This window comes from Molossus molossus, unplaced genomic scaffold, assembly GCF_014108415.1.
Source record: "Molossus molossus isolate mMolMol1 unplaced genomic scaffold, mMolMol1.p scaffold_m16_p_12, whole genome shotgun sequence".
Lineage (NCBI taxonomy): Eukaryota > Metazoa > Chordata > Mammalia > Chiroptera > Molossidae > Molossus > Molossus molossus.
The window spans coordinates 57045430-57059876 of NW_023425347.1; the positions used below are offsets into that span (position 1 = coordinate 57045430).

At 36.5% G+C, this 14447-nt stretch overlaps 1 protein-coding gene across 8 annotated transcripts in view; it reads left to right on the forward strand.

The window, feature by feature from the left end:
- The window catches only part of DOCK7 (dedicator of cytokinesis 7), a 196961-nt gene that overhangs the window by 24861 nt on the left and 157653 nt on the right, over positions 1–14447 (forward strand). For all 8 annotated transcript variants that reach the window (XM_036255522.1, XM_036255524.1, XM_036255526.1 and 5 more), the window contains exons 3-8: positions 1962–2137; positions 2329–2397; positions 6223–6352; positions 6453–6665; positions 7019–7104; positions 13113–13179. In XM_036255522.1, coding sequence (XP_036111415.1) covers positions 1962–2137; positions 2329–2397; positions 6223–6352; positions 6453–6665; positions 7019–7104; positions 13113–13179 — 741 coding nt within the window. The remainder of the gene's footprint in view (positions 1–1961; positions 2138–2328; positions 2398–6222; positions 6353–6452; positions 6666–7018; positions 7105–13112; positions 13180–14447) is intronic.

Consider the following 14447-nt stretch of genomic DNA (forward strand, 5'->3'; position numbering starts at 1 on the left):
AAGACCCAGTTTTAAATTTTGCTTTTTTGTACATATTATAAACCATAAATATGTAAATATTTCAATAAATATATTATCTTTTGGGGAAAAATTGTTCTATCATTTTGTGGCTGTTTTATTTTCAGAAGTTGTTTAACTGAATATAAATGCCTTTATTTATAGAATTAAAATAGTAATTATCTCTAACTTGTAGGGTTTTGGGGAAATTTAAATGAAAAACATAATAATAATAATAGTGCAAAGAAGCATAGATTAAAGCACCTTCCTTTTTTTTTTTAATTCCTCACCCAAGGACATTTTACCATTTATCATCAGATAGAGTGGGAGGGAGGGAGGGAGGGAGGGAGAGAGGGAGAGAGAGAGAGAGAGAGACAGACAGAGAGACACATCGATGTGATAGAGCCACATCGACTGGTTGCCTCCCACACGACCCAACCAGAGCTGGGGGCGAACCGCAACTGAAGTACGTACCCTTGACCGGAATCGAACCTGCGACTCATTGGTCCGTGGGCTGAAGCTCTAACCGCTGAGCCAAACTGGACAGGGCAGCACCTTTTTTTTAGTAACACATACCTGCAAGAGAGGCAGGTCCCAGTGTTTTTACCCAGTTAAACATCTTGAGAAATAACATGTTTTTTATTTTCATTGGTCCGCATCTACACATTTGTTATATAGTCCTTCATAGTTTTGCCTGAATATTTTTTCTTTCTTAAATCAGAAAAGAAGTTGGGTGTTTGGAGTGTATTTTCAACTTGGCTAAGGAATGCTGTGAACATTCTGTTATTACTAATAGAAACTTTTTTTTTTTATCCTTACCCGAGGACGTTTTTCCATTTTTTTGTTCAGGTAGAGTGAGAGGGAGAGAGAGGAACAGAGAGAGAGAGAGAGAGAGAGAAACATCGATGTGAAAAGGACACATTGAGTGGCTGCCACTCGCACGAACAAACTGCAACTGAGGTACGTGCCCTTAGCGGGAACTGAACCAGGGTCTCTCTGGACCGCAGGCCGACACTCTAACCGCTGAGCCAAACTGGCCAGGGCACTAATAGAAACTTTTAATAGGATCTGTGTACTAGTTTCCTCTGGCCAGTGTGATAATTTACCACAAACTGGGTGGCTTAAAACAAAATGAATTTATTTTCTCACAGACTTAAGTTCAAAAGTCTGAAATGAGCATCAGTGGGCTGAAATCAAGGTTTGGCAAGGCCACACTCCCTTTAGAGGATCTAGGAGAGAATTAGTTCCTTGCCTTTTCCAGATTCTGGTGGCTGCTTATAACTGCATCACTTCTCTCTTTAAGGCCAGAATCTTCAGCTCTCTCTTTGCTATGTCTTCAGATGGGTTTCTTCTCTGTTGGCCAACTTTCCCTGTGTCTTCATTTGAGGATGTATATGATTGCATTTAAGACCCACTCAGCCAATTCAGGATAATGTCCACATTATAGATCACATCTTTTATTTTTTATCTTAATTTTTTGCCATGAAAGGTTCATGGATTGGTATGTGGAGATCTTTTGGAGGGCCATTTTTCAGCCTGACACAGTCTGGTTATATAATTTTATTAGGATAATCAACAATAGCAACAAATAAAAGTACTGTTCAGAAACTTAGCAATGAAAACCCCAAAGATACAAAAAAGAGAAAAGAATTCCTTCAATGAGCATTTTGTTACTGTAAAGTATTATAAAGCTGTTAATGATCATTGCTGGCTTTACATGAGAGGCATGGGTAAAGTCTAAGCAAGAGTGTTAAAGAGAGTATAACCCAAAACATGAAGGGATATTAGAAGGTCAACACCTTGTGGTTTCTTTAGTGCATCTGTTGAAAATTTAGAAATAGCTAGGTTAAAACATGTTATATTTAAAATAATAAAAAATTTTTGCTTACAGTTTGAACATTCTTCACATTCACCTCTTCCTTTCTTTTCCATTCACCCCCCCCCCCCCCCCAATCTGTATAAAGGTGCCCCTTACGGAAGCAGTGGATCCAGTGGATTTGGAAGATTACCTCATTACTCATCCTTTAGCTGTGGATTCTGGGCCTTTAAGGGATTTGATTGAATTCCCTCCAGATGATATTGAAGTTGTTTATAGTCCAAGGGACTGCAGAACCCTTGTTTCAGCTGTACCTGAAGAAAGGTAAGGAGACATTTACTTATTTTTGGTTTCAGTTTAACTACTGAAAGGCTACCTTCTGTTATTTGATTTGTATTCTATTTCTTGCAGTGGGGGTATTTTCTGTTATACAGACAAGAGCTGTAGCAACCAAATTCACCAACATCACTGCTTTCCTGTCTAAACTACAAATATGTTTTCTTTTTTTAAAATAGTGAAATGGACCCACATGTTAGAGATTGTATAAGGAGTTATACAGAAGACTGGGCAGTTGTGATCAGAAAGTAAGTTATATGTTTATTATAACATTTAAAAATACTGAGTAAGATCTATAAATGGATTAAGGTAAATTAATAATAATTATGAGACCTGAAAGTTTATTTAAACAAATAGCTGAAGAAGCAAAAGATGTCTTCAGCTAGATAGATGTCTTCTCTTTAGGAGTTCCCAATTACTTCTACATACTTTCCTTATAAAATAATAGGTTTGTGGGGATAATATTTCTATGTTATCATAGATTACTAATAACTAATAGTATATAATGATAATGATTTATAGTCTAATTCTTTTGGGAAATCATCGACAGATATTGATAAATAATTTTATTATTAAAAAAGAATCCAATTTATTGAAACTTAAATAGCTAAATTAAATTTAACATCCGCTTTTCCAGATCAAGTTGTTTGAAACAACTCTGCCTTTTATTAACTAAATTTTTATATATTTTTTATCTATATATTCAATCAGGTAAATATTTATAAAAATGATGTTCTATTTTACCAGAAAATTTATTATTAGTTTTTATAATATCCTTTTTTTTTTCTCCATTTTTATCTTCAGATAGAGCGGGAGGGAGAGAGAGAGAAACATCAATGTGAGAGAGACACATCGAATGGCTGCCACCCACAGGACCCCAACAGGGGCCAGAGACAAACTGCAACTGAGGTACATGCCCTTAGCAGGAACCGAACCTGGGACACTCTGGTCCCTGGGCCGATGTTCTAACCACTGAGCCAAACCAGCCAGGGCCAAAATTTATTTTTCTAATGGATGGTGTTGAAATATAACATCAGATTAAGAAATATAATAGACTCCTGTGAACATAATGTTATCTATGGCATAAAACTTGCAGGTCCCATCAGCACCTGCCATGCCCTGACCGTGGGTCTGAGGGCTGGTACCGTCAGGATGCTGTGTACTGGCCCCAATGTACTCTTGCTGTGTAAATTCACAGAGAAACATGAATGGATAGCAACAGAAAATGGTATTGGAACAGTGGGAATGAGCAATTTTACACAGGAATCTTTGGGAGATGTTTATTGTAGTCTGCCTGAAATTGGAACAAAATTGAACAAACATGTGAAAGCTGCTAGTGAACTCTATTTGTCTGTATCAGAAGAAATAACTGAAGTTAATGAAGCTCTTGCAGAAAATTCAGAACTTGTCAACAAATCTTGTTATAAGGTGATTGGCTGATCAAAATGACACTGAGTAACCCTTCACAGCTATGTGAACCAATGAGTGAAGAAGCATCTGTTGAGGAGTGCAAATGAACACTTTCCCCTCCCCGAATAAAGTTAGCATGAAACTACTTGATCTAGCATAGTTGTCTTAAATTAGTGGTGGATAGAAGATTTAAAATAGTAACCTTTAGTAATACCAATGGAAGAAGAAACAACAATGCTGCTGGAAGAAAATGACCCAACTGTCTGATGTTTGCAGATAAACATAATATGCATCTTTTTACAACACCCTATGAGTTTTAGGCTAGGCTGCAGTTATAATATTCAAAATTTCTGAAATTATCTGGGTAAAATCTAATTATGAAAATTATATAATTCAAGGATAACATTGTTATCTTAAGCCTTATATAATATTGTAACTTACATCTGTCTCTGGATATGGGTCAAAATACTTAATGATATTTTCATTGGAAATAATTAGTAGTGGAGAAATTCTTTGTTAGTTGTTACAGTGTCAGATGATGAATAATACTGTCTTACTTTGTAATATACAGTGTTTTCTGGTGCTATTTTTATACAGTGAAGCAATAGCTTTGGGGGGGGGGTGGGAAACGAGAATTTAGTAATAAACATTCAGCTTCTTCAAATAAAACTACTTTTGCTGATTTGCATAATGAAGAGAAGAGTCTTTATATGAAGTTCTAAGCCTTATTTTATTTTTTTAAAGGAAATATGATGACTGAAGTAGTGGAGAATTCTTATATGACATAGTTTTCAGAAATGAAGTAATTTGTGCTCAACTGTAGTAGCAACAGTGATGTATCCATTGCTTATTGTTTTGCCCTTATGGCTACTGTCTTATTTCACTGGGTTTAATATTGTGTTAGCATCACTCTCGGGGACACTACTGACATGCTTTTTAGTTTTTCAATGTGACCTAATAAAAGCACAGGCTGCTACTCTATAAAGAAGAGCTATTTTTATGAACTTACAATTTTGATAAGAATATCAATAACCAGATTTTAGACAGTGAAGAATACAATTCCTCTGTCAAATAATTCAAAAGTCTTTACCTCTATACCTGTATGTTGGGAACTTATAATCAGAAATCTTAATAAAAAGAGTTTAGTTGTAAAATATATTAACCTAGAATCATGGAATCTACTACTTAATTCTAATCATTGTGTTGCCAACCTTGATTTAGGCAACAGGGTAAGGTAGTTAATATTTATGGGTATTTACTATATGCTAGTCATTTTCTTGGACACTTGACACTCTTCTTATTTAAGGTTCCAACAGAAAAGTAGCTTAGGCTCAGGGTAGTTAAGTAAATTGTTTGAGGTCTCACAGTCAAATAGTGAGATAGCCAGATTAGAACATAGGGGCATCAGATTCTAAAGCTTGTATATATTTTTTGTTATACTAGATATTATTTATTATCTGCAGTGATAAATGGAAGACAAAAAGGGTACTTTTGATAGACTAGATATTTTAAAGATCCATGAAGGATAGAAGAGAGGTGTGATTGGAACATAAGAGGAAACCATAGTACAGAATAATTTGAGAAGATATATGCAAAAGCTATATAGGGTTCGTAAGAAGGTTTACAGTTGTTCATATGGAAAAAAAAAACAAGGATAAATTCTGTGTTTAATATACTCACAAATGTAAACCTACATTTGCTGCACCCTGTATATAGTGTTCTAAGCTCAAAAGCAAGTCAATACAGGCAATGGAAGAGGAGTCTGGGGTAACTGTTGGGCATTTGTTCACTTTGAAACCCCCTGTACCATGTGTGCGTAGCTCTGGCAGCAAAGGTATCTGCCTTTTTATTCATTTATTTTTAAATATGTTTTTATTGATTTTTTTATAGAGAGAGGAAGGGAGAGAGAGACAGAAACATCCATGTGAGAGAGAAACATCGATCAGCTGCCTCCTGCATGCTCCCTACTGGGGATCAAGCCCACGACCTGGGCATGCGCCCTGACCAGGAATCAAACTGGGACCTCTCAGTCCATGAGACTACACTCAGTCCACTGAGCCACACTGGCTGGACTCATTTTATTATTTAACCTGACTTCCCATCATTTATTTTTACTGACCTATTCTCTGAATTGAGAGTACAACTTTCAGTTATATACACATGGTTGTCATGAAAAGAAGGAGAATATAATTTTCTTCCAGAAACTCATAATCTGCTTTCTAGTTGGATTAAAGGAACTTTAAATGGAAGTTTTTCTTAAACATCTAGTTAAATGTTTAACACACTCAAAACTGCTAGAATATATCTTTATTATGTAAAGAAATAATTCAGCCCTGGCCGGTTTGGCTCAGCGGTTAGAGTGTCGGCCCATGGACCAGAGAGTCCTAGGTTCGGTTCCCGCTAAGGGCACGTACCTCAATTGCAGTTTGTCCCCGGCCCTGGTTGGGGTTGTGTGGGTGGCAACCACTCCATGTGTCTCTCTCACATTGATGTTTCTCTCTTCCTCTACCTCCTGCTCTATCTGAAGATAAATGCAAAAATGTCCTCAGGTGAGGATTTAAAAAAATAAATAAATAATTCAGAGATTATTTGGCTTATTATATAATGAAAAAGTGAAAACTTTTCAAGAATTGATATTTATGTAACTGTTTTATTTTTAATAGATATCATAAACTGGGAACAGGATTTAATCCTAATACATTAGATAAACAGAAAGAAAGGCAAAAAGGCTTGCCAAAACAGGTCTTTGAATCTGATGAAGGTCCAGATGGCAGCAACTACCAGGATGAGCAAGTAATACTTTTATTTTTAAATGACTATAAGATGTTATTTTAAAATAGTTTATGTTTTATTCATTAATTAATATATTTATTTTTATTGTTTTGCACAACAGGATGATCTTAAAAGACGTTCAATGTCAATAGATGATACTCCAAGGGGTAGCTGGGCTTGCAGTATTTTTGACTTGAAAAATTCACTTCCTGATGCTCTGCTTCCCAATTTACTTGATCGAACTCCAAATGAAGAAATAGATCGTCAGAATGATGACCAAAGGAAGTCAAACCGTCACAAGGAACTCTTTGCTTTGCATCCATCACCAGATGAGGTATAGTTATTTGGGAATAAAGAAGCAAATAATTATGAAATAGATATTCTGGGAGTATGAATTACATATAGTACAGTATTATAAAAATGTTGAGAATATAACTTATCTGAAACATGGCTAAAATTTTTGTAAATGAAATATACTTTTTACTCTAATGAATTTATTCTTAATGAGTAACGTGAATTTAGCACATTTATGATCTAATGACTTATGTTCTAGACTAGGTCATTCTATTTTATGTTCAGTTGTGAAGACTAAAAGTATTAAATTAATAAAATAAGTTCTTAAAGAAATTGGAAAGGGTTTAAATATGATAAGCCATGTTCATTTTAGTGTTTCTTGTCAATTTGTAGGAAGAGCCAATAGAACGACTTAGTGTTCCTGATGTGCCCAAAGAACATTTTGGTCAAAGACTTCTTGTAAAATGTTTATCACTAAAGTGAGTATTTATTATGTTTCTGTATTCTTTTGTTTACTGTGTCCTCTTAGAAATATTGTTGCTGGCTTGGGAAATATAAAGACAAAGTATCTTTTTCCTTAAAAAATTGATTGTACATTTTTTACATGGTAGGCTTTTTGTTTTTGTTGTTGTTGTTGTTGTTAATCCTCACCTGAGGATATTTTTCCATTGATTTTTTTAGATAGAGTGGAAGGGAGGGAGGGAGAGAGAGAAAGAGAGAGAGGAAGAGAGAGAAATATTGACGTGAGAGAGACACATTGATTGGTTGCCTCCTGCATGGGGCTGGGAATCAAGCCTGCAACCCAGTATGTGCCCTTGACCAGGAATTGAACTCACCGTCCTTAGGCCCTCGGGCAGACTTTTCAACTGCTAAGCCAAACCGGCCTGGGCAGGCTTTGTTTTTTGGAAATAATATTCTTTTCCTTTTTTAAAAAAATTAAATATTATATTCACATTTAAATTTTGCTTCACAAAGTGCTTTCTCTTATTTTGTTTCATGCTGTCTTCAGAGTAATTCTGTAAGGTAGATATTTTGTTCATTTTACAAATGAGGAAATCAGGGTTCAAAAGCATTAACTGGCATACTCATTATTATGCAACCAATAACTGAAAACAAGCCATGCTCTTTTCATTCTTTTATGTTAATATTATCAGTTAGCTAGTTATTTGTTCTGACTTGTGAAAAAAGTAGTTTCAATTCATAGAGCTTTTTGAAAGATGCAACTCATAAGAACAGACCACTTCTATGTTTAGATAACATGGGCAGTTTTCTTTCTTTGAAAGCTAAGACTTCATATATTTATTTATTTATTTATTTATTTATTTTTAATCCTCACCCGAGGACATTTTTCCATTTTTTGTACAGATAGAGTGGGAGGGAGAGAGAGGAAGGGAGAGAGAGAGAGAGAAACATCGATGTGAAGGGACACATCGAGTGGCTGCCACCCGCACGACCAACCAGGGCCGGGGACAAACTGCAACCGAAGTACGTGCCCTTAGCGGGAACCGAACCCGGGTCTCTGCGGACCGCAGGCCGACGCTCTAACCGCTGAGCCAAACTGGCCAGGGCTATTTATTTATTTTTTAATAATTAATTTATTTATTTTTGTTACAGATGTTTCTCCTTTTCCCCCCACTGATTCCCCACTTCCTCTCCCTCCCCGCCCTGTCCCCAGCTTTGTTGTCCATGTCCATTGTTCATGCATACATGCATATAAGTTCTGAGATTTATCTCTCCCCCACCACTCCCTCTTCTGGGGATTGTTAAGGACTTCATATATTTAATTAGATTTACCTAGAAACCTGTTAGATTTAGTGCACTGAGTCTTTTGAATATCTGGACATAATTGCTTTTTTAAAACAGCTTTATTATAATGTAATTTATCTGTCATAAAATTCACCCTTTTAAAGTGTACAGGTTTGCCCTGGACAGTTTGGCCTAGCAGTTAGAGTGCTGGCCTGCGGACCAGAGAGGCCTGGGTTCGGTTCCCACTAAGGACACATACCTTGGTTGCAGTTTGTCCCAGGCCCCAGTTGGGGTCATGTGGGTGGCAACCACTTGATGTGTCTCTCTCACATTGATGTTTCTCTCTCTCTCTCTCTCTCTCTTCCTTCCTCTCTCCCTCCCCCTCTATCTAAAGATAAATGCAAAAATGTCCTTGGGTGAGGATAAAAATAAATAAATAAATAAAGTGTACAGGGTTTTAGTATGTTCACAGAGTTATGCACCTATCACTACTGTCTGATTCCAGAACATACTCATCACCTTGGAAAGAAACTCCATATCTATTAGTAAGTAGTCTGCTCAGGCTTCCATGACAAAACACCATATCCTGGGTGGTTCAAACAACAGAAATTTGTTTTTTTTCCAGTTTGAGACTGAAGATCAAAGTGCTGGTGGGATTGGTTTTTGGTGAGGCCTCTCCCTGGCTTGCCAATGGCCACCTTCTTGCATGGCCTTTCCTTTATTTTGCATGGAGAGAGCCATCTCTGGTGTCTCTCTCTTTTTTTGCGGGGGGGGGGGGGTGTTAATTCTCACCCGACGATATTTTTCCATTTTTAGAGAGAGTGGAAGGGAGAGAGGGAGAGAGGGAGAGACATCAGTGTGAAGGAGACACATCGACTAGTTGGTTCCTGCATGAACCCTGACCAGGGCTGGGGATTGAACCCACAGCTGAGGTATATGCCCTTGACTGGAATCGAACCCATGACTCTTCCTTCCATGAATCGCCACTCTAACCACTGAGCCAAACTAGTCAGTGTTCTCTTTATAAAGATACCAGTTTTACTGGATTAGGGCTTCACCATTTTGATCTCATTTAACCTTAATTACCTACTTAAAGACGCTATCTCTAAATATAGTCACAGAAGTTAGGGCTTCAACATAGGGCTCTAAATAAAGTCACAAAAGTTAGGGCTTCAACACAGTTCAGTCCATTATAATACCAATTAGCAGCATTCTCTATTCTCTCTGCCCTTAGCAACCACTAATTTGCTTTCTCTTTCTATGAGTTTGACTATTCTGCATAATTCATATAAATTGAATTATATAATATGTGGCCCTTTGTGTCTGGCTTTTTTCACATAGCATAATGTTTTCAAGGTTCATCTATGTTGTAGCACATATTAGTGTTTTATTCCTTTATATGGCTGAATAATATTCCAATGTGTATATACCACATTTTGTTTCTTTTTTATTTTTATTTTGTAATCGATTTTTAGAGAGAGAGAGAGAGAGAGAGGAACATCGATGTGATGTGAGAGTCAAACATTGATTGGCTGCCTCCTGCATGCCTCCTATCTGGGACCAAGGGCATGTGCCCTGACCAGGAATGGAACCAGCAACCTTTCAGTGTGTGGAATGACGCCCAGTCAACTGGGCCACACCGGCTAGGGCTTTTCTTAAATTATTATTACTGATTTTAGAGAAGGAAGAAGGGGAGAGGGAAACAGTGACAGAGAGAAACATCAATGGGAGAGATACATCGATTGATTGCCTACTATATACACCCCAACCAGAAATAGAACTGTAATGTAGGTATATGTCCTGACCGGGAATCGAACCCGGACCTCTTGGTACACGGGACGATGTTCTAACCAATTGATTCACAACAGCTAGGGCTATATACCACATTTTGTTTATGCATTCATCAGTTGATGAACATTTGGGTTGTTTTTATTAAAAAAAAAAAAAAAAGTAACAGCTTGAGTTATAATTCACATATTATATAGTTCACCCAGGGTATACCCAGTTTATAGTTGACTTGTAAATTCACCTAGTTCACCCAGTGGGTTTTAGTATATTCACACATTTGTGCAATTATCATTACAGTCATTTTAGAACACTCATCATCCCAAAAGAAATCCCATACCCATTAATAGTCACTTGGTTTTCCCCGACTCCTCCAGCCCTGGCAACCACTAATCTACTTTTTGTCTATATAAATTTTCTTTTTCTGGTCATTTCTATAAACAGAATCATACAATATGTGCATCTTTTTGTCTGCTTTCTTTCACTTAGTATAATGTTTTCAAAGTTTATGTGTGTTGTAACATGTACCAGTACTTCATTTCTTTTTATGGCTGGGTGATATTCTATTGGATGGATACACCACATTTTGTTTCTCTATTCATTGGTTGATAACCATTTGGGTTGTTTCCATTTTTAAGCTATTATGAATCATCTTGCTTGGACATTCATGTACATGTTTTTGTATGATGTATATTTAATTTCTCCTGGATATATACCTAGGATTGGAATAGTGGTTGGAATGGTAACTCCATGTTTAAATTTTGGAGGAACTGCCAGACTGCTTCACAAAGCAGCTGTACAATTTTATATTTCCACCATCAAGTACAAGGCTTCTAATTTCTCCACGTTCTCATCAACACTTTTTATTGTCTGATTTTTTTGTTTGTTTGTTGTATCATAGCCATCCTATTGAGTGTGAAGTGAAGTGGTATCTCATTGTGGTTTTACTTTATGATTTTCTTGACTAATAAAGTTATAAGTTTATTATTTCTTCCTGAATGAAATAAAATACAGAGTGATTTTTCACATTATGTTCTTTAGCTTTAATTTGATCAGCTCTTGTTAAAAATTCTGAATCAAGAATTATATATGTATATATATGTAATCTGATTTACCTCTGGTTAGGAAAATCTAGAATTAGGATAAGGGAGAACTTGTTCACATTGTAATTTCAGAAAAGGTCCAAAGTAAAAGTTTTATTTTAGTCAGTTATAGAAATGAATACATTTTTGAAAATAATTTCTTTTACATTTTGTTCTCTAAGAATAGCCTTCCCTTATCCTGCATGAGACAAAATTTTCTAATATTAAGAAAACTATTGGTCTAGACATTCATGGAAACTCCCTCTGGGCACAGTCATATGAGAGAGAAACAAAATTTCCTCTACCCTCAAGATTTTTTCCTCTGGTCTAATAATCAAATGAACATGAGACAGATTAAAAAGAGAAAATAACCAAATGTAGTACATACATAGGTATGAGAACTTCACATATACGAAAGAGTCAGGTCTAACTAGGGATGAGGTAATGCACCTTAAGGGTTTCAAAGGGTCATTGGAATGAATATTTCTCTTACCTTTTATTTTTGTTTAATTTCAGCTGCATCTAAAATTTTTGTTGAAAATGCAAAGGGTCAAAAGGAGGTAGGGCAGTTTTGAACAGCTTTACAAAAACAAGCAGATAGCGACACTTGTATGGATCCACATAATTGAGACACTACAGTTTGTATACAGTTAGACAAAAAGGCCAGTGGAATAGAGCTATACATACATGTTTGATTTTTTCATACAAGTGGCACTATAGACAGTGGGGAAAGGGTAACCTTTTCAATAAGTTGGCAGGACAGTTGGAAATCTGTTTCTCTTTGTCTTCTTTCCCCATCCCCCACTCTTTTTTCTTTCTGTCTTCCTTTCTCCACCCCTCCACTATACAGAGGGAGAAGATATTTCCAACACATGTACTTGACAAAGTGCTCATATCTAGCATACATAAAGAGGTATAAAATGATGAGGAAAAGGTCAAACAATAAATAGAAAAATAGGTCAAAGGAGGATATCCAGGTGAAAATTAAACATGAAAGGATTATTAAAAATCCAATGTAATACCACTTACCTACTGGAGTGGGTTAAAAAAAGATGGACAAGCCCGGCAGGTGTGGTTCAGTGGTTGAACGTTGATCCATGCACCAAGAGGTTCCCAGTTCAATTCCTGGTCAGGGCACATGCTCTGGTTATAGGCCTGATCCCCAGTGGCAGGCATGCAGGAGGTGGCCAGTCAGTGTTCTCTCTCATCTATGTTTCTATTTCTCTCTCCCTCTCTCTCTAATGTCATAAGTATTATGATTAATATTTATGTTATCCATAAAATATTAAGTTGAAAAAGCAGACTACAAAATATATATACATTCTATGTTTTAAAAAAGTCATCTATTTAACAAGTGCATTTATACGTAGAGAAAAGTTTGGTTGGATAGGCACTGAACTGTTAATTATGATTCTCTCTGTGTTGTGGAATTTTGGATGTTCCTATTTTCTTCCAAATATCTTTATGAAGCTCCTGAATTTTTTACATTGAATATGTGATTTATATTCTGAAGAAGAAAACATTAGGACTTTTAAAGTTTATTTAAAATCTAAGATATCTACATACATAAATAACCAAACTATCAGTTAAAAAGTCCTTAGTGTCAGAAAATAGACTTAAAATGCCATGAGCTTCTAGGCAGAGATTACTTGTAGCTGGAGAAATTAAGAAAGATTACCTAGAGGAGGTAATGGTTGATATAAACTGAAAGATATGCCTGAAAAAGTGTTTCAGGAAGAAGGGGATAGCATAGATGGTGTAGCACAGCTGTAGAAAAGTACAAGATACTGAGATTATTTTTGGAATGAGCATTTCTCTCCAATTATGCATTTTATATTTATTTTTAAACAACTTTATTCCTTTTCTTCCTAAAGATTTGAGATTGAAATTGAACCCATTTTTGCAAGTTTGGCTTTGTATGATGTCAAGGAAAAGAAAAAGGTAAGCTTATATGATTTAAACATAGTTTTTTGTTACAATCACAGGTTTCAGAAACCTGACTTTAAATTGTTTTGTAAGATAAATAAGTAACAATTTTTTGAGAACTGTTAAACAGGGGTCTTTTAAAAAGGAAAATAGAAATTTAAGACTTGTTAAATATTTTCTTATTATGAAATAATTTAGTTGATACCTAGTTTTTATTTCATTGAAAGAGTTCCAAAAGCCAGTAGCAGAAGCAACTTTTTAAAATTTTATTAATTTATTTTTGTTACAGATATTTCTTCTTTTTCCCCCATTGACACCCTTCTCCCGATCCTGCCTCTCCCCACCTCCCCAGCATTGTTGTCTGTGTCCATTGGTTACACATACATGCATATAAATTCTGTGGTCTATCTCTTCCCTCCCCATCAACCCCCTCTAATGAGGTTTGTCAGTCTGTACCCCACATCCATGTCTATGGGTCCAATATGTTCATCAGTTTGTTTTGTTCGTTATATTCCACAAATAAGTGAGATCATGTGATATTTGTCTTTCTCTGCCTGGCTTGTTTCACTTAGCATCATGCTCTCCAGGTCCCTCCATGTCATCCCAAAGTATAAGAGATCTTTCTTTCTTTTTTTTTTTTTTTATCCTCACCCGAGGACATTTTTCCATTTTTTGTACAGATAGAGTGGGAGGGAGAGAGGGGAAGAGAGAGAGAGAGAGAGAAACATCAATGTGAAAGGGACACATCGAGTGGCTGCCACCCGCACGACCAACCAGGGCCGGGGACAAACTGCAACCGAAGTACATGCCCTTAGCGGGAACCGAACCCGGGTCTCTCCGGACTGCAGGCCGACGCTCTAACCGCTGAGCCAAACCGGCCAGGGCGAGATCTTTCTTTCTTACAGCTGCATACTATTCCATGGTGTATATGTACCACAGCTTTTTTATCCAGTTATTTATTAATGGACAGTTGGGCTGTTTCCAGATCTTAGCAATTGTAGATAGTGCTGCTACGAACATAGGGGTACATATATTCTTTCTGATAGGTGTTTCAGGCTTCTTAGGGTATATTCCTAGAAGTGGGATCACTGGGTCAAATAGCAGTTCAAGTTTTAATTTTTTTGAGGAAACACCATACTGTTTTCCACAGTGGCTGCACCAGTCTGCATTCCCACCAGCAGTGTACTAGAGTCCCCTTTTCTCTACACCCTCGTCAGCACTTGTTGTTTGATGATTTGTTGATGGCGATCATTCTGACAGGTGTGAGATGATACCTCATAGTC